The following is a 27937-nucleotide window of genomic DNA, read 5'->3' as shown; positions in this document are numbered from 1 at the left end:
CCACGGCTTTGTTTCTTAGCCTGACGAGTCAAAGCGCAAAAAATATGAAAATCTTAGAGAGCGGGGAAGAATAAGTTGTTCTACAAGTTTTGCCCCTGCATGTGTTTCTCTATCACGCCGCATCCCATCACTGCATCCCCTCTGCAGCAAAGTTTCCCGTGGCAGCTGTTTGTTCAGCATTTTACCGTGACTTCTAATTCAGTAAGACACACGATACGAAGTAACATTTGGGAGCTATTTAACTTACTAGTGCTCTGAAGCATGGGGTGAAAATTACGCAGTGCGAGACCAAATAGGAGCTGCACAATGTATTTAAATCTTAAATTGCCATCTCTTTCGCGAGAATTAGCATCCTTCTTTCCGAGTGTGTGAATTTTGACTGCATTTAATTGCGAGTTTGCGGACTGCGCACATTGGGTTATTTGAGGTGCTTCCTGGGCACAACGTATTGCCATTGTACAAAGTCACAATGAAAGCGCAAGAGTAAAAAAAAAAAAGTATTAAAACTGAAGTCAATTTGAAGCTAAAATCCAAATAAATAAATCCGTTAAAGACGCCAACATTGTTCTTTATTTTGTTTTTTTAAACAGGATACCACATGACACCCAAGCATCAACTCCCCTATGAACAAAAAACAAAACAGCAACATAAAGAAACCATTGCAAACAATAGATAAATACGCAGAGAACAAACTGCATTTGTAGTTGTTCAACCCTAAGAAGAATTTCTGCTAAAAGTTTAGATACATAGATGATAATTCAACATCTTGTAAATAAAAAAATGAAATGAGTGTTTTTACTATAAAAAGGCTAGATCACACAGGATACATGATTTCCTGACAGGAATGAAGTTTTCATTTGATTTGTCACACTTTGGAGCTCTTAGACCTTCAAGAAAGAAAAAAAAAAAGCCCTTGTGGTGAAATGCACCCTAACTACGCTATGTTAGTCCTGTGCAGAGCTGGGCATGGAAAGGCTGTGGACGGCGTGGAGGCTGACATTACTGGCCCTCCTCCTCACGCAAAAATTGGAACACTGAGGAGAAATCTTTATTGCCGTAACCACGTGCGCACATCATACGATACACCTGATGGGCTAAGGAGCCGAGAGGGACAGGCGTCTTTGTGTTGGTTGCTGTGTTCTGAGCGAGGCCCAAGTCCTGAAAGAAAAAAAAAAAGCCCCACATACATTAGAAACACAAAGCGGAAAATGTCATTCTGAAACCACAAGTTAGAAGACCACAGTGTTGTATTAATGAGTTGCTGTCATTAAAGTAAGGCACAGAAATAAATACACCATAAACAAATACTTTATGAATGACAAAACACTTATTTAAAAATAATGGTGCTGCTGGCAATAAGCCGTCGACATCACTGAGAGGAAATGTTATGACTATAAAATAAAATTCCTCCCTCATATGTGTGACCGTGAGGTTTACAAACTAACCTTAGCCATTAGCTGAGTGCCAAAGCCTCCCTGGTAGTTATTCCCAGAAGGGACTCCTTCCATGACTCCTGGTACAGGGTTGTAGGTGTCACTAGACCAACACCGGCCTGAACTCATGTTCAGGATTTGGGCCAAAAGTTTGGGATCAAGACCAAGTCTGGGATTTGAAACCAATGTTAGAATTTAACCACATGATGTTATTTGTCATCCATTTTCTGTAATGCTAAGTAAGCGTTTTCACCTGATTCCCAAGTTCATTGTCTCAGAAGTCCCGATCATTCCAATAGCTAAAAGCATGTTGTTGCAAATTTTAGCAGCCTACAACAAAATGGTAATTCGTTAGGTGACATCTACATTTCTCATTTTGTGAAATGGTTACGAATGAACCTGTGGACACATGATCAGTGTTTCTCAGAATCACAAAGGCCAGACAACGGCTCACACCTGTCCAGTTCCAACTTGACCGCAATAGATCACATTAGCTCCCATGCAGCTCAGGAGTTCTTTAGCAGCAGTAAATTCCTCCTCTGCTCCTCCAACCATGAAAGTCAGTTTACCCGAGCTGGCGGCACCCACACCTGGGAAAGGGAAACCATGGTTACATACAACATCTGGTATACAGTGCTACATTTTTTAAAAGTGTCATTTGTTTGATAAAAATTTAAAAAGAAGGCAAATTATCTAAGTAGTAACTAATTTTAAAAATATACTATCCATAACCACGCAGCCTTATTAGCAGCTACCGTTCTATGCTTTACACATTCAGCATAGTGTAGAAGAACAGATTTCATTAGTACATCCAGGGCTAGTGGAATATTTTTAGTTTAATATGACATTTATAAAAAACAAAAAAAGAGAAAAGATCTTGTTGCATTTTTTTTATTAGTGTTCTGCACTCCCAGTTTCCTGCCTTCTTTAAAATAAAGGTGCTGTGATTCAAATGCAAACAAAAGAGACCCACTACGAAGAAAAAAGTAAATAAAAGGTGATATTCTGTCAACTCAAATCTTGTAGGTCATGGAAATGACAAAAATGAGACTGTATGCGAGGTTAAACACACAAAAAATAAAATAAACGTATAAAAATATAGATATAAAATATAATTAAAATCCCTCCAAAAAAGACTTGAATGAAAAATTAAGATGATCGACAACAAATGGAAGAGCTAAAAGCAAATAAGTTGTAGATAAATGTATTTTCTCCCACTGTTGGTCAGGATTTGCCCTAATATAAAACCAGCTGTTGCTGGATTCTTTTGTGCATTAAGCATGCATTCAGGTTCATATGGGGTTAAAACCTTGGCAAATATAATAACCAGGTGCAAGCCACTGGGTGCCAAGAAATTAACCAACAGTGTCTTATAATTAATCTTAAAGTTTACAGGAACCCAGCAGAGGAGAAGGGCCAGGATGGGCGGAATATGTGACTCCCTAATCCTTCTGCGCAGTCTGCCTGAAGCCTTTTGTATTAATGGGAATCTAGAAAGACACTGTGCTGGGAGTTACAACAGGCAAGCTGAGAAGCACGAAAAGCATGGGTAATGCCTTTGAAACTCATCCTGAAACAAGGTACATTTAAAAAAAAAAACAAAAAAAACAAAACAAAAAAACAACCTGTGTGTTATGTTGTAAACCAAAAGCTTTAACAACTACGCTGGCATATCAATGTAGTGCCTCTGTGTTGTTCAAAGGAACAGCATGGACACTTGGCCGAGGCATTTAACAATATAACAAGTAGCTGTGATGAAAGAGATAACCACGACTTCTGATTAACTTCATAGACACGCAGGAAGCAGTTAACAACATTCACAGCTGTGTCATCTGCACAACACTGAAAACTGCCTGGATTACAGTAAAGTATAGACGGAAAATTTATTTGATATTGAAGAGTAGTGACATAACGGGGACAAGTATATGGATTTTATTTTTATTTTTATTTTTTTTAAACTGCTGGTAATATTGGATATAATTTATCATTTAAATATTACCAAAATGTACTCAAAGGCACATCTAAAAAGATGAAAATCTGAGCAAATCTATCTTATAAATTGAAACTAGACACAAATGTATTTATTTTATAAGAACATTCAGAGAGTCTAGATTTAGGTTAAAACTGCTTCTTTCGAATAAGATGTGGGATTTGTTGACATCATTTAGGTTTTGGGAGCGTGTGTGTGTTGCATTCGGAATGTGTGTGTAATCCATTTCTTACACCCTGTGTGTTGTACACTAACTAACTAGCCAACAGTTTGCAAGGCTGGGATGATGATCAATTCCAAAGCTAATGTTTTTTGCCAAATGTAATTCAGACTTGTCTAGAGGAATTCTGCCATCCAATTCCATGTCATAGACATTCAAAATGAAGCCTTCCTTGTGATATGAACAGTTTTGGACATTGATTTTCCTTTTCAGCATCCCTCTCTTATTTCTGACTGTGGCCTTTGGTACAGTAAAGATTTCAGTCTGGTTTCTCAATTGGTCCTAACATTTATTCACCCAAAGAAACAACTTTTAAAACACATGTTGACTCAATTATGTTCTCTCCGTGTGTGCTTTTAAGTTTAAGCTTACACCACACTGCCACTGTACTCCTTTTGATTTCTGCCTGACAGAAAGAGAGATGTTCACTTCATTTCGGGGCTAAAGCCTGGTGACTGACGTGCTGTCAGAGCATGACATACGGTTCAGATTGCATTACTTAAACTGCCGCCACCACACAAAGAAGTTTGAGCCAGAAAGCAGGACAACTTTAATCCATGTGCACTACAATGGGGTGGACGCATATAAATCATTAGTAATCTTTAGAGCCAGTCCATAAAAAAAAAAAAAAAAAAAAAGGACCAACTTCAACTCAAAGAAAGTGGCTGTCTTGACAGCGATTAGGTCAAGTTCAAAGAAGCTGTACTTCTTTGTGGATCTCAAGAAAGCCAGAGGATGAGCGCGCGCACACACACACACACACACACACACACACACACACACACACACACACACACACACACACACACACACACACACACACACACACACACACACACACACACACACACACACACACACACACACACACACACACACACACACAGCTATAAAGCATCTTTGAAGGCAAAGCCATTTCTCCTCCTTTAGCACGATGGTGGTATTTCTTATTAACAAACACTAAAACAAATCAGCACGAGTGACACTGAACTTGCTGTGATAGAAAGACGTATTTGGATGTCTTTATCTATTCAAAGTTAATCTGGATGTATTGGTAAAGACAGTGTTCATTAGAGTTGCCATTTTAATCATCTAAAATTCAAATTTTCAAAAGCTAATCACATTTTGTGGTGCTACAGGTTTGACATACATAAATCTCACAGAGTTAACGTGGATCCATTTCCATGTTTAGATTCTTGTGCTATGCTAAAGTTACTTAGCAAGAAGCCAGCAATTCCACAAATACCATAAAGATGAACCAAAATGCTTCTATCCAGGGAAACAAAAATCTATTCAAATCACTTAAAAAAATTTTTTATTCATCTTGGTGTAGATTCTCAGTTTATGAAAAAAGCTATTTATATTGTCTCTTTAGGACCACCCAACTTTTAAACCAGCTTTGTACTGATTAACTGCCCCTTGCAAACAGAAGGTTTGAACAGAAGGGGTGGGGGTGGGGGAATGAATCCCCTGTCACTGACATAGAAACTGAATACTGGAGTAGTCAGAAGTCTCAGCTTTTGGCTTGGAGGAGTTACTTGCATATCCAGTGCTGTGCTCGACAACTTCCTGACTTTTTTGTTTTTGTTTTTTTACATTGATCTGAAACATGTCAGTGTGGCAAACAAAATTTAATATTAGACAAAGATAAGCTTAGTAACTACAAAATGCAGTTTTTAAAATTATTCATTTATTAAGGGGAAAGAATGGTTTTAAGTCCAGACTTTGTTAGGTCACATCACAACCTTCCTCTTTATTTTTTTGAGCCATTAAGAGGTGGACTTGGTGGACTGTTGTGTTTTGGATCAACGTCCTGCAGCACAATCCAAGTACATTTGAGCTTAAGGCCACAAACTAAAGGCCAACCATTCTTCTTCGGGATTTTCTGGTAGAGAGCAGACTTTAACATTCCATCAATTATGGCAAACCGTTCAGGTCCTGAAGCAGCAAAGGAGCTCCACACCATCATACTACCACCACCATGTTTGACTGGCATGATGTTATTTTTATGAACTGTGTTAGTTTTACTCCAGATGTAATGGGACACAAACCCTCCAGAAAGGTTAGTTTTTGTTTTATCAATCCACAGAATAATTTCCCCAAAAGTCTTGATGATCATCAAGATATTTTTTGGCAAATGTGAGATGAGCCTTTGTGTTCTTCTTGGTCAGCAGTGTTTTCCCCTTGGTACTCGCCGATGAATGATATTTTTGTTCAGTCTCTTTCTTATCGTTGAATCATGAACTCTGACTTCTCCAGTTCTTTAGATAATGTTCTGGGTTCTTTTAGTGACCTCCTGGATGACCTCCTGGAGTCATTTTGGTAGGCCGGCCACTCCTGGCAAGGTTCCCTACTGTTCCACGATGTTTCCATTTGTGGATAACGGCTCACACCATGTTTCACTGGAGTCCCAAAGCATTACAATTGGCTTTGTAACCCTTTGCAGACTTATTGATGTCATTAACTCTGTTTCTCAGCTGTCCTTGAGTTTTTTTAGATCATACCACTGGTAAGTTTAAATAGCTTTGTTCCCCCTTAATAAAGAAATCATTATTTAAAAAATACAAATAACTGCATTTTGTATTTAATTATTTTAATCCAGTTATCTTTATCTAATATTTAAGTTTGTTTGATGATCTGCAGCATGAAACCACTATGGAAAAAAAAAAAGAACAACCAGGAAGGGCAAATACCTTTTCATAGCATTTGACCTTGTCCATGGTTGTTAACCATCTACCATTGTTAGCCTACATGAAAGAAAAGCTGCAATGCATCAGTCTCTCATTGCTATCAGAAGAATGTCCTCAGGAGTATTAAGATATAAGGACAGGTTATTAATACCCTTAAATTACTTTGTCCTACACAGTAATTTAATGGGAAGCCAGCAATTTCACAAATACTATAAAGCTGAACCAAAATACGGTACATCTATCCAGGGAAACAAAAATCTATTCAAATCAAATAAAAATTGTTTATCAAATAATCAAACTACTTAACTGTAATATGTTTGAAAAACACAGGTGAAAATAATAAAACTAATAAATAAAATATTAAACTTACCTCCTGATACAGGTGCGTCCATAAAAACGGCCCCCATCTTCTCAGCATCAGCAGCCATTTCTTTTGACACAGCTGGGTCAATAGTGCTGGAGTCAATGAGTAGGGAGCCTTTCTTTACCTTTCTGTTGATAAAGGTTCAATAAGTTTAGATAAATCTGAGATAAGAGATAAGGGAGCATGACATGCAGCACATATTCAAAGAGAAGCAAAAATAGTACTTAAGAATGCCATTGGGTCCGGTGTAAACGTCGATGACATTGGGACTAGAGGGGAGCATTGTTATAATACGATCAGCCTTCTCTGCTACCTCAGCCGGATTATCCACAATCTGAGGAATAAAGACCCCAAAAACAAACAGGCACATACACAAAACAAAAAAAAGTGTTACAAGATGTACAATCATTTTATTTTTTTAACACAAAGATGCGCGAACATTCAGCTTAGACTACCTGAGCACCCAGCTCTTGCACTTCCTTGCAGGACTCTGGGAACACATCGGTAGCAATGACTGGGTATCCATGCTTCAGCAAGTTCTTCGCCATTGGGTTTCCCATATTTCCCAGACCAACAAACCCCACCTGTGTCTTTGAGGCCATAGACCTTGTGGATACTGGAAAACAACCACCAAATTGAAGATTATAAGACACATTGTCCCCGTTATTTATGCGGAGAAGTAATTTAATTTTAATAATTACCTGAATTTCAAATTACAGAATTAATTAATTTTATTTAAATATATATTTAGATTGAAATCTTCCCTAAAACACAAAATATATTCAGTCCATAGTGCATTTGTCCTGCAGTATCAAAGTACCACCATTTTTAATGTTTACTTAATTAAAGGGCATCATTCGTAACACAAACTTATTTCAATGTTAAAAGTTACGTGTTGAATAAATACCATTGTTGTGCCTTGGTATTAACATTAAAAACAGATACAACACATGCCTGTCTGGGGGAATTTTAATCACTGCGTTTTGTTTATTCATATTCTGAATAATATCTATGCTATCCAAAAGACAGCATTTTTTTTCAAATATTTACATTTCTCCCCCCTCATCAGTTTCTCTAAACAACTGTAAGATGTTATAAAGATGCAGACCATGTCTATGTCTACAGTGTGTAGTGGTAATATTGCATAATGTGCCTTGGATAAAAAGGCAAGACACGGTAAGACGTGAGACCAAACGATGACAATTTTTGTCCTGGACCGTTTTGAAATAATGAGTAGTGTGTAGCTCTGGTAGACAACTCGCCGTCAAGGAGGGTGTAATCTTTAACAAAAAAATATCCTTAAGCAGTTAATCGTCAACAGAATGCCCTGCAGCAGCTAAACTCAGTCCAGCGAAATTTCTACTCAAACTTCTCTCTCTACATTTCAAGAAAAAATGCCGTTTTCACACCACGAAGATCTTTCAAAGAATAACTTTGGGTTGCAAAGTACGCGAGGCGCCCTACGCAGTGCGCACACGGTCTCAGTTTACTGTACTTACCAAACACAAAGTCAACATGCTTGCAACACCTTCCTACTAGATACCGAGACCCCCTCAACACAGCAGCCATACTTCTTTCCTCTTGACCTTACGTGTGACGTAATAGTACGTGCAATGATGACGGCTGAGCCCTCCAATCAATTTAGAGATCTGCACAATACCGCCTACCGGTTTCTGCCACTGAGCTACAGGGGAGGGTCAAGACTAAAAAAAAAAAACGTCCATTCTCTTCCGCTTATGCTTAAAACATAAATAAATAATAAATAAAAATAACAGAATGCCCAACAGTTCACATCACATACTATATTACATCTTGTATTTTATTTATTCTATTTCTTATAAATTAAATTCTATTCACGGTGCCTGTGGGAAGTAACCTATGTATTCTGATTGAAAAGAAACTAACATTCTATATACACACATATACTCTCTCTTTATGAATATATATCTAGAAGTGTGCCCGATTACGCACATGTGTTTTCTTAAATAATTTCCCCCAGGGATCAATAAAGTATTCTGATTCTGATTCTGATTCTGATTTCTTGCAGATGACCAAAGCCACAGCTCCACGGTGTTGGAAGAATTATTCAGGTCCTGTAAATAATTATGCCAGTAAATAACTAATATTAGTATTTTTTTGTTGAAGAAAAATTGCCATTTTACTCCTAAATATTTTATTATATAACTACATTGCTGGTGCTGTTTTTAAAATACATAGTAATCATTTGTTTGATACTTTGTTTTGATCTTGGGAGAAACATAAACGAATCCCACTAAAGTAAGGTGTGTCATGTGAATCTACACATTGCTACAACGTTATCATCGATGTATTCTTTGTAACAAAGTTATTAATTATAATGTCACAATTTCTCCTCTTAGTGGCCCTTTACGGAAATGACGTAATGTTATTATTCCAGGAAGGGGGCACGGGGAAAGCACTGAACTGCGTCAACAATTGTTTCTGTGATACGTTGGGATTTCAGCTGCTGCCCAACATGACAACTAGGTATGTTCATGGTTTATTTGATAATTTAGATGAAGTATACGACTCTTGGTATTTCAATCTGATCTGCGTTTGTTTTTAGAGGTTTTCTCGCGACACATCGTCGCGAGCTGTTTACGTTAGCTTTAACCTTGTCCCCAATAGCACTGCTCTCTCCGCTGTTTTGTCGTGTTTAATCTAACGCCATGTATTAAGAGAGTTAAAATGGATATTCTACCGAGTGGTTAGCGTTTTTTTAGTTTAGTTCCATTGTTTTGTGGTTATTAGTCTCCTAAGAAGTATGTTGCTAGCATTAGCCAGTTAGCTGTATAGCTAACTTAGCCAGATGTGGTCAATGTTTTCAAGTTAGGCCTCGCCACGGATTCAGCCATTTCCATTTGCGATTTTTTTTTAATTTGATGTTATACTTAGGGTTGATAACTTTTTCGATTGATGTGGATTATGGCTGTGTTGGCTGAATTTCCGATCATCGACTGGGGAAATGTTTTGAGTCAAAGGCCTAATTACGTCGAAGAAAAATATTTTGGCTAAGGCCCAAATGGAAAATCCCTCCCCCTTCTTACTCACGTGGCCGGGTTTTTTATGTTGTTTAACTTGGTGGTAGTAGGCCAATAAGCTTTGTTTTTCTCTAGTTTTTCTTATGAGTTGGCACTGTGTCACCTCGCGTGCTAGGATATATCGTCATTAAGAGGCACAATTTAAAATTCAGTGGTAACCCCTCGCGTATTAAAAGAGTAGATCGCGTATGAATTGAAAGAATGTATTCAGTATCTAAAATGTGGCTAAGTATAAATTACAACGGAGCCATGCTTCATCCAGGCTTATAAAGTAGATTCCCTGTTACTTTACACTTACAAGAAGAATACCCGATCTCCCGGATTGTTTGCAATAAAAAAAACCAACAAGTGTTTTTGTTTGTTTGTTTGTATTAGATCGTTTATTACAAACTGTATTAATTTGAAAAATTACTTTCGTGTGCAGGTAAAGTGATCAGAGGTATATACAAAGTACAAATTAAAAGACTGCTGGGTAATGTGTTTTCTAGCTTTGGAGAGCTTTCTTTGCTTTGCTTTCAAGAAAATAAATGTTTAACTAAATCTCAAGGATACTATCATATTCTAATAGGCTTTTGTATGCCTGTCTTTGTTATCAGAGTAACTTTGTTTCAGCTTTCAATATTTACTCTACTGTGTCAGGGCTTTTTCTTGAGATTAACATCCTGAGATCAACTGAAATGTATAATCAGCTCAGGACACACTCCAAGGGCTTTAAAGCTGACCCTAAACCGTGTGTATAGTTATGGGTTGGTTTCTAGGGGTGCAACGATACACAAAATTCACGGTTCGGTTCGATACTTTGGTGTCACGGTTCGATATTTTTTCGATACAAAAAAATGTTCATGCCTTTTTAATTTGTCATTTATTAAAATTATAAATATATATTTTAACTCAAAAGTACAGTTTTTAAATTTAATGTTGCTGAAACAACAAAGTAATAAAAATAAATAAATATGTCTGATTGAGGAATCACTCATCTTTGGAAAAGAGAGTTTATTACAGAGAAATGGCTCTTTCCAAAATAAAAGCTATACTATACGCTTCTTCTGGGGCATACTCTCAGCAGCATATTAAACATATCAGGTCCCCATAAGGAGAATCATGTGCTAACGGCTGTCTAAATGACTCTGGTAAAGTTTGTAGCATGCGTGCTTGTTGTTTTTGTCTGCTTCCACTTGTCTTTGTACTAGGATGCTGTCGGAGTAAATGTGCAGTCATATTCGTTGTGTTCCCACTAGTGCTGTCAGCGTTAATCTCGTTGAAATGACGTTAAAGCCACAACACGGCAAATCTCTGTTAACGAGCTACCGCGGATCGCCCTGTGCGTGGGGCTGGACGGCCAACACATTAATGAGCTAACTGCGGTAACACACTAGTTCCCACTAATGTAATTGAGCATTGCGTGGCACATCCAACATACTGTTTTACTTTAGTCCATTACGCGCTTACCTTCAGGGTCATACGTCACATGAAAACCAAAATAGTTCCAAACGCCAGATCTGAATTAGGGTGGGGGGTAGAGCTGGGCGATAGAACAAAAACGATATGTATCGCGATATAACTTTTTCTCGATAGAAAAATTAAACTATCGCGATAGACCTCGCCGCTCTTGTCCTCTTAAAAAAAAAAAAAAAAAGAACAGCCAATCCAAATTAAGTAGCGCAGAGCCGAACCAATCACAGCCGCAGCGTCACGTCACGTGACTTGTTACGTACAGCACAAGTGCCAAGCCGCACATGTGTATTTGTTTGGAAAGCAGCCAGCCACCGTACTGCCCGGGTAATGGAGGAAATGACTGTGCCGACTAGAGAAATCAACTGAGCGTGACCAAAGGTTACCGAAGAGAAAACAGATGATGGTTCCAATGCCGGAGAGATTGTCGAACGGAAGAGCCATAGAAGTTCCGTAGTGTGAAGGTATTTCGGCTATTTCAAGTCTGACAAAAAACAGAGTAGCGTGCACTGTAAATTGTGCCGAAAGCAAGTCTGGAAATACAATAAACTGGTGCATGCGCTACGTCCACACGTACCCGGGTATTTTCGAAAACGCAGATTTTTCTATGCGTTTGCACCTTTTGTCCACATGTAAACGGCGTTTTTGGTCACTGAAAACGAAGATTTTTAAAAACTCAGTTTTTGCATTTACGTGTGGACTAGAAAAACGGAGAAAACGCAGCGTCAAAGGTGTGCGCATTTTTTGACGTCACACTGTGCGCCACGTTATTGTTTCGGTGAAATGAATTTCTACAATACTGTTACTGTCAATTCTACTCTCTGCAGTGTTTAAATGCTTACATATACACACAGTTACTGTCCCTCCACACATACGACTCGGTTCTGCTTCTATGCCCCAGCTTTGTTTACTTTTTCCCACCGAGGCTTCTAGACTTCTGATTGGCCAACATTTCTGCACGGTTAGGAATCTAGCGCCACCTGCTGCTTTGGCATGTTCATAGCAGCGTTTTCCTTCATTTCTCCCTTTATGTGTGGACGGGATTATTTTTTAAAACGAAAACGGAAAATCTCCGTTTTCAAAAATACCCGTGTACGTGTGGACGTAGCCTCGGTCTCTGACTGGAAGCGCTAATTCGTCATTCGGCTTTTGTCAGACTAAAGTAACTGTTAAAACTGTTTGAAAAGCTAAGCTATACAACAAGGAGAGATTGAGAATTTCCTTTTAGTTCTCAGTTTATTTGATATTGACAAAAGTTAGTCAGTTTTGTCTGTTCTTCTGTAAAACAAACTAAGATTTATTTTTAGAATTAATATTTTGTTTCTAAGGGGAATTGACAATTTAGTCTGTTTTGTTTGTTCTATTTTGAAACTTAAACGCTTTAGCGGCTGCCTTTTGTGTAGTTTGCAATATTTGCCTTTATTTATCTGAAAAAGTCTCATGTTCCTTAAGTACATCTACCCTGTTGAACTTATTATGGGAAATAAATATTTAAATGAAAACAAGCTGCTGATTATTTCACATTTTACTTGTGAGCAACGGCACATTTAAATCTTACAAATATAGTTATTTGGCTTATATCGTGATAGTTGGGGGCAGGGATAGCTCAGTAGGTAGAGTGGTGGCCCCATGATCGGAAGGTCGGGGGTTCAACTCCACTGAACGGCTACCCTGAGGTACCCCTGAGCAAGGTACCGTCCCTACACACTGCTCCCCGGGCGTTGCACTGGTGGCTGCCCACTGCTTCACTGGGTGAATGGGTTAAATGCAGAGGAACTATTTCCCTATGGGGACTAACACGCACACTTTACACTTTACGCTGATTACTTTACACTGATAGATATCGTTATCGCCTGAAATGAAAAAAACATATCGTGATATGAAAAAATCTTATATCGCCCAGCTCTAGTGGGGGGTTCAATTTGCCATGTTGTAAGGAGAGCTTAACTTCTGTCTCGCTAGCTTGCCCTGCACTCAGTGAATCTGCATTCGACTACTCCGCCTAGGCTGCACTGTCGAGCGCAGATCCACTGAGCGCTCAACACAGACAGCATCGTCAGAAGAAAAGTTGATAAAATAAATTTAAAATTTTGTATTGTTTGATACATATGCGTACCGAACCAAAAGCACTGTATAAACGGTTCAATATCGATACGAGTATCATTGCACCCCTAGTGGTTTCCTGTTGTAATTCTTTTTAATTTTTTTCCTGACATGTTCTGGAACTAAAATGTCACGACTTGAATAAAATTTGGTTGTCATGAACCGTGGCTGAGTTTACTGCTGGCAAATTACAAGCTTGCCAGCCATTTAAATCAAATTCTTAATGACAGTGTTGAAGTTATTCTTTTTTTTTGACTTAACACTTTCACAAGGACTTCCCAATGCTTTGATTTCATGGAGGTTTGAAAATGGGAATCCATACCGCTTACCAAAATGAAATGGGACTTGAAGTTCAAGATAGATTTGTCCATCCACTTGCTAACATATCTTAAGGGCTCATTGAGAAATGTCTGCAGATAATAAGGATTGTATTTGCTGTGTCAAACTAACTCTAGCTTGCCTGAAAGCTAAACTGGTTAAAAACCACCATTTACGTTGGAATACTTTTTATATTAATGTAAACTAAACAGTTCATTGAATAAATATTTAGGGGTAGTAGTGTCTGAGGAGGTAGAACAGGTCATCTACTAATCAGGGGTTTAGTTGGTCGATGTCTGACTGCTGTAGTCTGCAAGTATTTGGACAAAACCCCGGGTTATTCCTAATATGTTTAATGGAGTGTGAATGTGTGTGAATATTAGACAGTATGCTCAAGTAGAGTGGAAAAGCGCTATATAAAAAAAACAGTCTATTTATCATAAATTACATTCTATGGCCAAAATTTAGGAATCGAATGATTAAACCTTCATTGAAGTTGACTAGTTTGTCTTTTCACTACTCCAGTCATTTGTTGTACTTGTTTCTGTGGGCATTTCATATATATTTGATTGCTTTTGTCTTCCTTTGTAGCCACTGCTGAGTGGATTTTATGGCACTGCTCCTGGATAGGACATTGTTAAGCAACAACATGGACACGTCAAATTTTGCCCACGTCATCTTCCAGAATGTGGGGAAGAGCTACCTGCCCCATGCTGCGTTGGAGTGTCACTATACCCTGACACAGTTCATCAAACCGCATCCAAAGGACTGGGTTGGCATTTTCAAGGTGAATGAGCGGAATAATAAAGCACGATATATAATTATGATCAATGAGGACTATGAATCCATGATGGTACTAACAGAAGTAGTCCAATGTGTATTTTCATAACTAGACCACTAGAGCACTTTATGTGTGATATAATGGAAAGTAAAAATACTGTCTGATAATTTAATTTGTATTATGAACAGCCTGCAGTTTACATCTAGACTGTCTGTTGTATAAACTATTTTATCTATGGAATAAAAGAGAGATTTCAAGTTTATCCACTTGAAACTTGACAGAGGAAGTGGAGCATTTTAACCTCCACCATGTGCTTGGGTGTCCCATATGGGCCTTGTTATAGAAGTGCATTAAATCCAACCCAGTAGCTTTACATTAGCCTCATCTGCATTGAATCGTGACTTTAGGCTTATTATTAAGACCAGCATGCTTTTTATCTACTGAAGTTGAGATGGAAGCTAAGATTAAATACATCACATTAACGAACCCAGCCTTATGGCTCTTTCTCTCTCAATCTGCTTGTGCTGATTTTGTTAGTTGTCTTCTGAATTAAACAATGGCTAAATAATGAGTTAAAGCTAAATCCACAGCCAAATTAGTTGTAACAGTGTATTTCCTCAGATGTTATAGCTGAAGCATATACGAAGCGACAGAACTGATAAATTATACTTTAACAGTGCCACAGGTGCACACAGTTGCATGTAAAGTTTTAAAACATGTGTTAACAGTGGCTTCCTTTCCTAATAGAAGTATTAAAACCCCCAAATTCTCTTGAAATAATTTGCAAATATAACTGCTTATCTTGTAGTTAAAAAGTATGTTACCTTTCTTTTACAATTTGGACAGGTTATAATGTAACAATATTGTAATGCTGACTACAGTGTCACTCATTAATAGGTAATTGCAGGATTGTTATATAGGATTCAACTAGACTGTCTGTGACTCATAAACTCACAGATCGTTTACTGGCATTGAGACTGCAAAACGTGTGTTACTTTAGTGGAAAGGAAAAGATGACTGAAGATGAAAACTTCAGTTTTGTATGTATGTATGTATGTATGTATGTATGTATGTATGTATGTATGTATGTATGTACGTATGTACGTATGTACGTATGTACGTATGTACGTACGTACGTACGTATGTATGTTATTTGCAGCATGCACTCATTCTAATGTCATGCTATAGTTCAAGTAATACAGCCCAAGAAATAGGTTCAATTGTTAATTTCTTTGCAATATTGATTCAAGCTCCTAAGTTTACTGTCCTTGTTATGTCAACTATTGATGTGTGCACTTTGCTTTACATGTGATATTATTGTGGGTATATGCAGAGACACTTTCCCTAACCTCACTGATAAATTAGGTCATGCCTTCATATTGAAGTTGGATCGTGTATTATCTGGAGGCTGTTTACATACCAAATTGGGTACTGCATTGTGATACCTCATCACATTGTGTTTAGCCTGAAGGTAGGCACCAACTGGCAGCATAAATCTTAAAACTACAAATTTCTTGAGCTTCCAAACAATAGAGCGTCAGCAGAAAAGGCTGAGTGCAGGATTTTAAATTGTATAAATCATTGACACTGTTGACAGACGTAATGCTTGGTGCTAAAGCTCTATCATTTACCTATCCAGGCAAATGATAGAGCTTTACACACATTCGCGTGAGCTCCAAAGAGTAGTTATAGCTGCTTTTGGCACAGGCTCGTTCTTCCTTTCAATGTTCCCACTAAATAACTCGGTAACCTGGCTTATTTAAGATTCAGGATTCAAGATTTTTTTATTCGTCACATGCATAGTTATACAAGTATTATATTTATATATTATACAAGGCTTATGATTTATTAAGAGGAAATAGAAAAGCACAGCAACCTTCAAACTAGTTTGGTCAAATTAATACTAATCATATTAATAATTAGATAAAGTAATTAAGGTCTTGATGGTAAATGGATTAAGGAAATGTTTGTTTTAGTATGGGTCCCTGTCGGTTTGATGTTGTTGTTCCATAACTGCAAGTATGGAGCTGGTGCTAGCTGTTTTCGGCTTTATGAAGGAATGTTGAGGCAGGTTGTCAGCATTGGCCCAGGAGAAAGCTAACCCAACGTTATAATTAACCTGTCTGACCACAACCTGTCTGTGTGATTCATGAATAACTCTTGAATTTATATAGGCTAATTGGCAGATAGATGTTACAGTACTTCCTGGGGGAATACTGTCACTCACTTCTGTCAGCATTCTTGCTGAAGTGCTGATGAAAAATCGTGTTAAAGCTGAAGAGCATGTTGCATAGGTAGACGTTCAGACTTCTTTTAGGTTTTGGAAAGTTTACTCTTACAGTGTTATCTGTGTTTTTGTCTTAGTCACTGATCTGAAACCAGTGTTTTGGTGTTGTTATGGTAGCCTTACACTTTCTCTGCCTTTTGTCTAATATCTATGAGGAAAAACAGGAATTTACAACATTGCAAAGTCCTCTGTTGTAATTTCCCTACAGAGGTTTCACCCACCACCACCACCTCTGCAGCTCTAATGAGTGGACTGGTGAGGGCTAGCCTTCAGTAATGACACTCACTAACTAGGTGCATGTTTTAATTGCTTCCTGTTTTTTACTGCTGGAGGCTGGAACTGCACTGGGGGTTTTGGAGCACCAGGGCCTTCTATCTCTGGCTCTGATGAACACTCACAGTATTGTGGCTGCAGGCTGTTTGCACACAGGTGAGAAAATAAACTGCCCAGACGTTGCAAAAAGGCTTCCTACATGCAGCTTTCTAGAAACACAGTGTATCTGCAGTGCAATTTGCTTGTATGATTTTTCTTTTCGTTGCCTTTTTTTAAGAGCAGAGTTTTGAAAGTCACACCACAACTTAACCAACTTAGGTGTAATGGTGTAATGGGGTTTAACTGGGCTTGTTGTAGATGCATGCTTGCGCCTGGGAGTGCACACCAAAAACCAGCAAGCTCAATGTGACACTGATTTTGTTTGACAGTTTTATGGCACCAGTCTGAAGTTATGGATGTATTTTCTGCACTTCCCCCTCATCAGTCATCAGTTAACAACACATAAAATACGTATAATTAAATTTTGGTTTTCATTTTCAAGTTGCCTATGTATAAAATTTTCACCTATTTCCACTTTCCTGTTTGAAGTGAGTTGTAGCTACATTTCCACAGCTAGGCTTTTTCATGATAAGGGCCAGACCACATGCACATGGTTAGCAGGAGTGGTTTCCAGATGATAACTTTTGTAAATGAAAAAATATTACAGTAGGCATGTCCTTACACTATCATCCGAAGATAGATTTAAAGCCCTGTGATTACTGCAATAAACTAGTTTGAGATATTTTGGAAGTGACAGCGTGCGGATTTGGGAAAGTTCCCCTGTTAATCCATCCATTGCTATTATGCTGCACTGATGTGGTGAGGGTGTCTTGTTGAATGAATTCCCCACAATGTCTCACAGGTTGGTTGGAGCACAGCGAGGGACTATTACACATTCTTGTGGTCGCCTCTCCCTGAGAACTATGTGGAAGGCACTGCAGTGAACAGAACAGTGGTCTTTCAGGGTAAGAGCATACATACTTTTCAGTAACTTTGACACCTTTTAATAACTGAATATCATGTGGGTTGGTGAGTGAATTGTTAAGTGTGCAGTTGTGGACAGGATGGATAGAGGAGAAACTTTTCCCAGACATCTCCATTCTGGTGTTAATGACATTTGAGTTAATGTTCTGTTTTTGTCTTTTATACCACCCTTCATAAACCGGCACAATTAAAGTGATTTGCCAGACCAGGACTTAACACTTACGTAGTATTTGTGCTCTTTTTGTGCCTTTTTTTTTCTCTCAGTTTATTGTAACTTTGGGTTAAGTGTTCAGGTTAAGATTCGCTAATAACTGAGATATGTTTAGACTTGTGGAGGAATATGATTCGTGTTGCTCTGTTGTCTAACATTGAGCTCACTGACTGAGTGATTTACTTCCCCCAGGGTACTATGTTCCCAATGATGATGGCGAGTTCTACCAGTTTTGTTATGTGACCCACAAAGGGGAGATCCGAGGGGCCAGCACACCATTTCAGTTCCGTGCCAGCAGCCCCACAGAGGATGAGCTGCTGACTGTGGAAGATGAATGCAACTCTGACATCCTGGTGGTCACCACGAAAGCTGGCATTCTCGAGGTACAATTTGCCTGAGCAGCAGCGCTCAGTACGCATCGATTTTCATTGGGTTTTATTTTGCTTCAATATCAATTTCTAGCGTGCACAGTTGAAAATTATGATTTCAGTCGTATGTTACCAGTAAATTAAGCTTTTAAAAATACTGAAAAGTGTTTTTGTTTTTTCTTGGCAGCAAAAGGTGGAAGAAGTGCAACGGGAGAAAGATGAGTTGCTTAAAAACATGGCCCTCCTGCAGCAGGAAAAGGAGGAACTGGAGGCTGAGAAAGAGAGCCTGCAGAAGGCGTGTGAGCAAGAGAAGGAGAACTGTGCTCAGCTGAGAAGAGAGAACCAAGTAAGCTGAGAAATGCAGTATTTGTAGCAGTTTTAAAACTTGTAAATAACACAAAATGCCTTTTTCAGGCCATGCTATATATTTTAATAGTCATTAAAATAAGCAGCACATGTGGAAATCAGTGATTTATAGTATTAATGCACTGGCTCTTGCATGGACCTTTTTACATTTGGCCCAGCAGTCTCTTAGCACCCCCTAGTGAAGGGGTCCTAACATGCAGATGTATCCAAACACATGATGTACTGAAAAAATAAATCACACACTGATGGATATGGATGTCTGTATTATCAAAGTTGTAATTCTGCTTTTTATAGTATAACATTAGGTCTTAAAAGCATTGTCAGTCATAATTCACTTTGCCATTTTCTGCCATAAATCTGCTGGTTTTAAAACGGCTTTCAGATGAAAACATGATTACAGATTTTGTGGCTGTTAATTTTATGACTAGACTTTTATATGATTTTTTTATGGTGTGTGAATATAAAGATTCCAAAATTCTGCCTATAAACAAATTGTAAAATATTCATTTCATTTTTTCCTGAACATTTAAAACTCTCTATCAAGCCATCACGTTCATTTTGAATTAGACTTGTATTTCAAAGACAATAAAATTTTAATGTTTTGCACACATTTTTCCTCAAGCTTTGAGTCAGAGATGGAAAGTTGTATGTTAGGAAGTTAGGTACTGCAAGAAGTGTTGTATTTTTTTTATGAATTATGAGGCTTTCTTTTTATTTCAGCTGAACTTTACTTCTGTCTTATGTCTCACAGGAAGTGCAGCATTCTTCCCAGGCCCTGCTGGAAGAGAAAGAGGAGGTAAAGAGGAGACTGGATGAGGCCACAGCCAGAATCATACAGTTGGAGGAAGATCTGATTGGAGTGACACAGAAAAGCATTCAAAAGGAAACAGAGCTAGACAGGTGAATTCTCAGTAAAAGGATTGTGGCAGATTCACTAGATTTTCTAGATTTGTTTGTTTAGATGTACAGAGAGTTATTAATGCGAACATATGCACTATTTAGTTATATATTGTTTTTGTTTCTGTTTCTCCAGTCTTAAGGACAGACTTAAGAAACTTACAGCAGAGAAGGAGGTTCTTGAATCTCATCTTAAGAATGAAAAAGATGAGAAGGAACTCTACAAGGTAATGCTCTATTTTTGTTGATATCAATACTAAATCCTCAAACTTACCAATATGATCTTTAAATAAAGATTCAATGTTTTGTTTTTTAGGCACACGATTGCACAGTATTTTATTGTAAACGGTACATGCCTTGTTCCGTTTTCTGGCGCAATTGGTGTTTCTGTGTCTTTGTTGTGGTATGTACTGCACAGGAACTGGGAGTGCCACATATTGTTGTGCTCCCACAGAAAACCTCTACCTAATTTAACTTGCACCATCACACTGCGTCTGTTTCAAAAGGACGACTTTATGGGCCTATCTCAATCTCTGTTTTGTAATTGAGGTCATGCAACATTTATTTTAATATGGTCTTTGATTGTGATCGGTGTTGTATAAATGAGGTAAAAAACCCCACTCTGTTTGTGTTTTATAACTTCTCGTGTGTGTGTGTGTGTGCGTGTGCGTGTGCGTGTGCGTGTGCGTGTGTGTGTGTGTGTGTGTGCGCGCGCGCCAGATTCACCTGAAAAACCGGGAGCTGGAGAACACTAAGTTGAGTGCGGAGCTGCAGATGTTGAAGTCTGTGGACGTAAACAAGGAAAACGCCATTGCCCAGTTTAAAGAGGAGGTGGGGCGCCTCCAGGCTTGCCTCACTGAGAAGGACAAACAGTACAAAGAGATCCTGGCCAAAGTTTCCACCTTGGTAAGAAAAAAAAAAGATTTTTGTTTTGAGGTCAGAAGTAGATAATAAACCGTATTTAATATAATTCATTATTATATCATATGAAATTTAAAGATTTCCAGTAGAAAGAATAGGAAGAGGAGAACTGAGATGTAATAACTGATCTTTAAAGAGAAATGAGAGTCAGTCGCCTTAAACGTGTTTACTTCTTGCAGGGAGATGTGAAAGCCCTGAAGGAGCAGCTGCGGCAGAAGGAAGAACAGCTCCAGGCTAACCAGCAGCAGTCCTCTTTGCTGGCTGCCGAGCTGAGAGACGCCTCCAGTGCACGCGATCGTACAATGTCTGAACTGTACCGCATTAAACTTGAGGCTGACAACCTCCGCCAAGCCAAGGCTGAAACTCAGGCCCAGTGCGTCCGCCTGGAATGCCTGGTGGAGCAGATGAAGGCAGAGGCCACGCAGGAAGCAGTAAGAGTGAAACTCAAATAGCCAGACAGCCTTTCGTGTTTAAAAGAGCTTCATTTGAAGTTAAGCGTATTTAATATCATGGTAAACAGGCAGATCAAGAACAAGGATTAATGTCTGGTAACATCTAAAATAACACATTAAATAATAAATATGCAAAAGTTCAACATTTTTCAAAATTATACATCAACTTTCATCAAAAGTTGATGTAAGAGGGTGAAGACTTTGTGTCATATATTTAGATCACAATAGCGTTTAATATTTTGTCACCATAAAGAAATAAAAGATAATAAATCATATCGTATATAATTGTCCAGTTGTGTATAGGTATGCTGTTTGGTTGAGCACTGTGTGAGAAAGTTAACGATATGAAAATAATGGAAACAGAAAACGTTTCTCCCACACAGTTTTTTTGTTTGTTTTGTTTTGGGTTTTTTTAAACTGCTTCTGCATTTGAAAGATGTTGTAATTCTTCTCATACTTGCTGTTTTTATTGACCACCAGTCTCATGCTAAAGAATCACTTCAATATAAACAGTGATAGTGATTATAGTTAATGACTCACAGGAAGTTATATCGCTGCACTGTCACAGTGGACCTTGCAGTTGGCCGGAGTTCTGATCTGTTCTGCTGTAATGTTTTACATCAACAGGCCAAAGCAGAGGACGAAGCTGCTGCAGACCCAGCTGTTGTAGCAGAGCTGCAGAGAGAGGTGGAGGATCTAAAGTTGCGGCTGCACATGGCTGCAGAACACTACAAGGAAAAATATAAGGAATGTCAGCGACTGCAAAAACAAGTGCTGAAACTCTCTGAACAGCAAGGGGTAGGTCCCCACGGATACCAGCCAACATACTGTATTCATGTCCCAACAAGTGAAAGAACAGAATTTCCATTTGTATCTTTGTAACACTACGCCTGCCTCACTTGTACTAGTTAATGCCTTCAGTCATTTTGCCAGTCTTGACTGGAAAGAAGTGCAAGCTGAAAATGAAAATTAACACATCAGACAAATTCATTTTCATTATCATTCAGTCCAGTCTGACTGTATAAAAGAAAGTTTATTTTAATTTCACTGTAGATACATCAAAAATGGAAACTGGAAAATTCAATCTTGGTATAATTGTTCCCAGTTTTTATCTTTTGTTATTTTGGATTTTTACAAATTCTTATAAGTAAAAGTAGCTCAAGCCTGTGTTAATCCTTTCATTCATTCATATATATATATATATATATATATATATATATATATATATATATATATATATATATATATATATATATATATATATATATATATATATATATAAAAACACACAACACAATATTTTATACAGATAAGATGTATTTTCATCTATAAATGTCATTGTAAAATACATTGTAAATATGTTTGTGAATTGTTTTTTTTTCTGCATTTGTTGTTGTTATTATGTCTTCACTACATTTTTCTCGTCTTTAGGAGCTGAAGAGAAGCTCTGCCCAAGAAATGATGGCAGTTCTTCCATCGGGGAGTCCAGACACTTCTGTGCCAGGTACCCAAGTCAAATTATGAAGTGAAAAATTATCTTTAGAAAACAGGAGTTGTGTAGTTCCTTAGACAGTTATCTTTTATTTCTCATTAGCTTTATTTTGAACTCTTGGTTTCTCTAAATTATGTTCCTTAGCAGTTTGGTGATACGTATGTAAATTTTTTATTTTGCAGAGGGTTTTTTTTTTTTTTTTTGTTGAAGAATAATAAACTAATAAAAACATAACTCTATAGGAAGTCCAGGTTCTGCTGATCCAATGTTGGAAGCCATCATCCAGGAGAAGCTCAAAGGCATCAGCAGAGAGGCGTCGGACAGGAACGACAAATACAGAAAATGCAAGCAGATGCTGATGGTAAGAAACATTTTTTTTGTTTATTTTGTTGCTGTATTTTGTCCCAAAATAAGATGTTCAAACGTGTGAGAGACTTTTGTAGTTCAATGGTATGAATAAAAGAAACATTGCACGCTGAAGTACGTGGAAAAATCTCAGCTGGTGCAGACCAATCTTTTATTTACTTTGACTGTTTATAGGTCCTGCACCTCTGATACCTTGTGAGCAGTGTTTTTGTCATTTATTTTTCTCCTCTGTGTATATTGTGGTGTGATGAAAACTGAATCATGTGTTGCCCTTTAGGAGGAGAAGGAGCGTAGCTGCATGTTTGCTGATGAGCTGGCCAAGATGGAAGTGAAATTTAAAGAGCAACTGAAGACCAACGAGAACCTGAAGCTGCAGCTGGCAGCAGAGGAAGATCGTTATAAGGTTAGTGTAGGCAGAGTGCAGACACTTAGCACAGCCCAAGCTGTCAGCTGCCAGTGATGCTCTCCTTCAAAGCAGACCTGATTTGGACTCTTCTGTGTTTTTACCGCTGTGTATGGCTGGTATAGCTCAAGGATCTAGCCTTTGATGCTATCTCTCCCCTTGAACACAGTTTCTCTGACAGTGTTGTTTATGAGCGGGACGATCTGTAAGACGACATTTTACTGCTGTTTATGTCAGGCTCTGGAGACAAGCAAGTCTTGGCTCACAGGACTCATCTTTGGTTGCTTGGCTAATGCTGTGCTTGGCTCAGGTCAGGCGGATATTTGCTTAGTGTCTCACAGGGATTCAAGCAGGTTGTTTTGCTCTGAGCAGTATTGTGCATAAATCAGTCCTCAGCAAAGAGAAGCCTTTTATGGCTGTGATCAATTAACGTCACGCACTATGGTCTGACTGTATTTCACTTACACATTTTTTAATCAGCAGCACATCAAGAGTTTAAGTATATAAAGTGTTTCTTCATTCTTCTGCTTTTGTGCCTTTTACTTTCTACAGAGCCAGGTAGCTGAGAAGGGACGGGAGCTAAAGGAGCTTAAGGACACACTTGTGGTTGTTATGAAGGAGAAGGAAAAACTGGAGGGGGTTAGTGACAGCTTTCATTTTCTCTTTTATAGACTCCTTCCATTTTAAAAATTGCCTGAAATGTGCCATTCCCCTGCCATTTTCCCCTCTCCCAATCTGGTCTGTGTTTAATATGCCTCTAATTGTAGATGCAGAGTAAATGACTTCTTATTTTCCATTCCATTACTTTAGGCCACAGCAAGGTCCTCACTGACCTAAAATGTTGCTTTGAGGTAATGCTGCTAAAGTTAAGAGGAGGAGAATGACCCAATTTGAGGTTTAGACTGTAAATTAACTTGGCGTCTCTTACTGACATAAAAACACAGAATCCTGTTCCCTTTGAAAGTGAGAAAATTCTTTTTAATGAAGGTGTTAATTAAACTGCTTTTGTGAGCACAACAAAAAGCCCCCTCCCCCCAAAAAAAGTCACAGCTCTGTGTTGGGATGGTGCGGCTTTGCCTTTTTAGCTGGAGAGCCACACTGAGATAGAATCAGATATGTGGCCGCGATGCCCTAAAGGTTAGAAAAGCAGCTTCTCTGTCTGGAAGGCTGCGGGTTTCATGACGAGACCAGCAGGATAGAATCTGAGTGGAACAAGTGAAAAAGCAGTGCGTTAGGCTCCAGTGGAGCTGCTCCATGGTCAGCAGCAGGTTAGTGTGTGGTTGTACTGGGCTGTGAATGCAATCAGGTTTTTTTCTGGAAATTAAGATTATATCTTAAAGACATGTTAAAACAAAGTGTTCTCACTATATGCACATGATGGGACTGAATTTTGTCAGTGGTTTTTGCTGTTGTGAAGAAATTGTTTCAATTCCCCTTTTGCGTCAGGAGCTCCAGAAGGGCAGCAGCAGGAAGGGAGATCAGGGGACCAGTGAGAAAACCAGTCTGGAGAACCTCCAGTCCAGTGTGCCTTTATTCCTGCAGTACCCTGTCCCGTATGCACAGGATACCCCTACCCCTCTGTTGGTTTCTCAGAGCCCCAGCAAGCTGCATTTTGGGAACCCTTACTCCATCTCGGACTCAAAAGGTTTGTTTTCTTTTCAGAAGTCTTCACTAAACATTGCAGAGATGAGTGACTTTTTATTTACAGTAGCCGTGTCTCTGAAAATCCTCCTGCAGATGATGCGGATGAGTTCTCAGATGACCAGCCACTTAGGCTGCCCCCTGTAGGCCCGCCATCCTGGGACAGCAATGTGGTGTGTATCCAGCCTACCCGCAACCACAGCCGGCCAGAAGGCCATGAGGAGTCAGAGGAAAAGCAAAACAATAATGTAATATTCTCTCTCCCATGTGCAGTATGCAGTACTTCTAATTTGTATCATGTGCGTTTGATTATTTTAATGCCATTTTGCGTCTCCCCCTGTCTCTGCTGCTCTCTCAGGGTAATACCAGCGAACAGCCCACAGTAACTGAAACTCACAGCACATTTGTGAATGATGGACAAAATGCCTTCTGCTTTGATCCCAGGTAACACACCTTGATAATAACCAAACTCTCCAAGTGTGTTAAACTTGTGTATTGACGTGTGTAAAAACGTCTGCAGCACCCCCCCCACCCCATTAGATGAAGCGCAGGCCACCCACGTTGCATCAGACGGATGCTCTTTATTAGCCGTGCTCCTGTTTTGCCCACGTCTTTGCTTGACTGCTTATTAACGTGAGCTTTCTCTCCCCTCTTTCTCTTCTGCCATCCACTTCCCACGCGCAGCATGGACATGAAACGATGTCCCCTCTGTGAGGTCATCTTCCCACCCAACTATGACCAGAGTAAGTTTGAGGAGCACGTGGAGAGCCACTGGAAAATCTGCCCCATGTGCAGCGAGCAGTTCCCGCTGGACTGCGACCAGAAAGTGTTTGAGAATCACGTGCTTACTCACTTCGACAGCCACCCGCTAAACTTCGACTAGATAAACAGAAAATCAGCACATCCAGTCTGCTTACTTCCTGTCAACCACTCACAACACTTTTCTTTTTTTTTCCTCTTCTTTTTTTTTTTTTTTTTTTTTTTGCATGTAATGGTGTGAAGATCCTCTCTTTAGGACTATACTGAATTTTGCTTCTTTTTTTCTTTTTTTTTTACTTCACCTTAGAAATACTTGGAGCTGATTTAACATTTAAAAATGAAAATGATTCAGTGACATGGCAGGGCTACCAAATTTGTTTTCACACCATTTTCTTTCTTTTAAGGTGGAAGGTTTCATTTAATTTGGATTTTAAGGATACTTTTGGGGGATAAGACTGTTGTACGCATATATACGGACTTTAAACGGACAGATCTTTTAGTCCACACGATGTAATGAATCAGGGAAAGAGATAAGTGTTTACCAAACTTACATTTCAAACATGCAGCCAAATCTGCCCCCTTACACTGTACACGTCATTTAGTCAGACAGCAACCTTGGTGCACTATATGCAGTCAGGGAGAACTCTTCAGTGATTATATCCATACATGATTATACAGTATATGCTCAGATCATCTATTTTAGAATAATTAAAGCCAACAATATTGTGACAGCCTTGATAATTTATGTACGACTTTTAGGTTTCCTTTTCTTTGGGTTTGAATTATTTAATTGTGTCTGAATCTTTAAGAACTTTCATATCATCAGCTAATCGCTGCATGCCGAGCTTCTGTTGACCTTCCTTTTGTTCTTTTCTTTTACAGTAATAACTTATTTCATTCATAGAAATGTTTCATTAGTTTAGTGAGTTCCATGTATCTAAAATGAATTAATAAAATCTGTCTAAAACTGAATTGTGTCCAAAGAGTTAATAATGCAAACGTCAGAAGAGCAGAGAAACCTTTATTGTAAAGTAACAAACGTTTACATGAAGCAGCTTCAAGAAGAAATACAGTACGTCACCACCTCTGGTTTTACCGTTTCAGATATATACTTCCATACTTTTTTTTTTTAAACTTCAGAAATATATGAAAATATAATTTAATGCACTTGACACTAGACAATACATTCACTGTACACTATATCAAAGAGTTGTCTCCATACTGGCAGTTCAGTTTTGCCATGATTCCTATTTGGACTTTAGTTCCTTAACACAAACACCAAGCTGTGAAAATAACCTAGTGGCTCAGATTCGAGAATTTCACGCTCGGTTTTCAATTACTTTAATTATTAAGTCTTTACAAATGGCTAACACATTTTTATGGCACAAACTAAGAGCTGCATGTGTTCCCTCGCAGCCTAAGAGCAGGACTATGAGAATGCAAATGTGCTGAATATACTGACACTAGTTCCTCTTTTCCCATTATCCATGACAGACAGCTAGTTTTGTGAGACCTGAGACCTGTACTATGAAACAGGATTTGGGCTTATCCAGGAAAAATCTGCTAAACCTGGGTTATCAACTCAATAAGGAGGTTCACTTCTTAGCAACGTACATCGCCATGTTGACTTATCACATACACCTAACCTGTATTTGAGATAATAATCCAACAGGTACGAAATCTAACCAATCAGTTCTGTGGAAAATGGCGTTCCCATTCTTGGAAGATTTGAGGTTTTTCTTGATCACGTCAAGAAATGCAAATTCATAGAAGCACTTTTCTTATATTCCGGTTATTCTTTTAAAGAAACAATATATAATCCTAAAAGGGGAACCCATTTGTACTTTGCATATAGGCTAAGCCTTTTTTTATTTATGGTAAACTATTAGATTGTCCTGTGTGTTAAGTATAAAGCTGATACTGATAAGTTTTCCAACTTGCAGGGTCAGCATTCTTGTTAGTTTTCTTTCATAGCTTCAATAAAAGTGCTTTTTCAGTCATTTTCAAAAAAGTACTTAAAGCTCAAACACATCCATACAGCACTGATATACTATAGTGCTTTTTGTTA

General features: G+C 38.5%; 2 protein-coding genes across 3 annotated transcripts; one reads left to right on the top strand and one right to left on the bottom strand.

Annotated features, from left to right (window-relative positions):
* Positions 1-547: 547 nt before the first annotated feature.
* Positions 548-8379, bottom strand: hibadhb (3-hydroxyisobutyrate dehydrogenase b). Its single transcript, XM_026185563.2, has 8 exons — positions 8197-8379; positions 7153-7313; positions 6922-7031; positions 6704-6825; positions 1890-2023; positions 1687-1763; positions 1446-1602; positions 548-1158 (listed from the first exon to the last, which is right to left on the bottom strand). The coding sequence occupies exons 1-8, from the start codon at positions 8264-8266 to the stop codon at positions 1000-1002; spliced, it is 990 nt and encodes a 329-aa protein (XP_026041348.1). The 5' UTR covers positions 8267-8379; the 3' UTR covers positions 548-999.
* A 701-nt stretch (positions 8380-9080) lies between these two features.
* On the top strand, positions 9081-26841 carry tax1bp1b (Tax1 (human T-cell leukemia virus type I) binding protein 1b). Of its 2 annotated transcripts, XM_080307960.1 has the most exons (19): positions 9136-9202; positions 14221-14416; positions 17030-17126; positions 17872-17974; positions 18397-18587; positions 18760-18918; positions 19690-19838; positions 19972-20062; positions 20556-20741; positions 20936-21187; positions 21836-22006; positions 22640-22712; positions 22943-23061; positions 23344-23469; positions 24022-24108; positions 24916-25114; positions 25207-25358; positions 25469-25554; positions 25795-26841. In XM_080307960.1, exons 6-19 carry the CDS (start codon positions 18808-18810, stop codon positions 25991-25993), a joined length of 2001 nt encoding a protein of 666 aa, XP_080164086.1. In that variant the 5' UTR covers positions 9136-9202; positions 14221-14416; positions 17030-17126; positions 17872-17974; positions 18397-18587; positions 18760-18807; the 3' UTR covers positions 25994-26841. The 2 variants fall into 2 exon arrangements, with proteins under 2 accessions (XP_026041764.1, XP_080164086.1); XM_026185979.2 differs by lacking the exon at positions 17030-17126 and having other exon boundaries at positions 9081-9202.
* The last annotated feature ends 1096 nt before the right edge of the window (positions 26842-27937 follow it).

The sequence above is a fragment of the Astatotilapia calliptera genome, chromosome 11, assembly GCF_964374335.1.
Source record: "Astatotilapia calliptera chromosome 11, fAstCal68.1, whole genome shotgun sequence".
In the NCBI taxonomy this organism is placed as follows: Eukaryota; Metazoa; Chordata; class Actinopteri; order Cichliformes; family Cichlidae; genus Astatotilapia; species Astatotilapia calliptera.
Note: the sequence above shows the minus strand (reverse complement) of the source record. Positions and strands in the feature narration are given on the sequence as shown.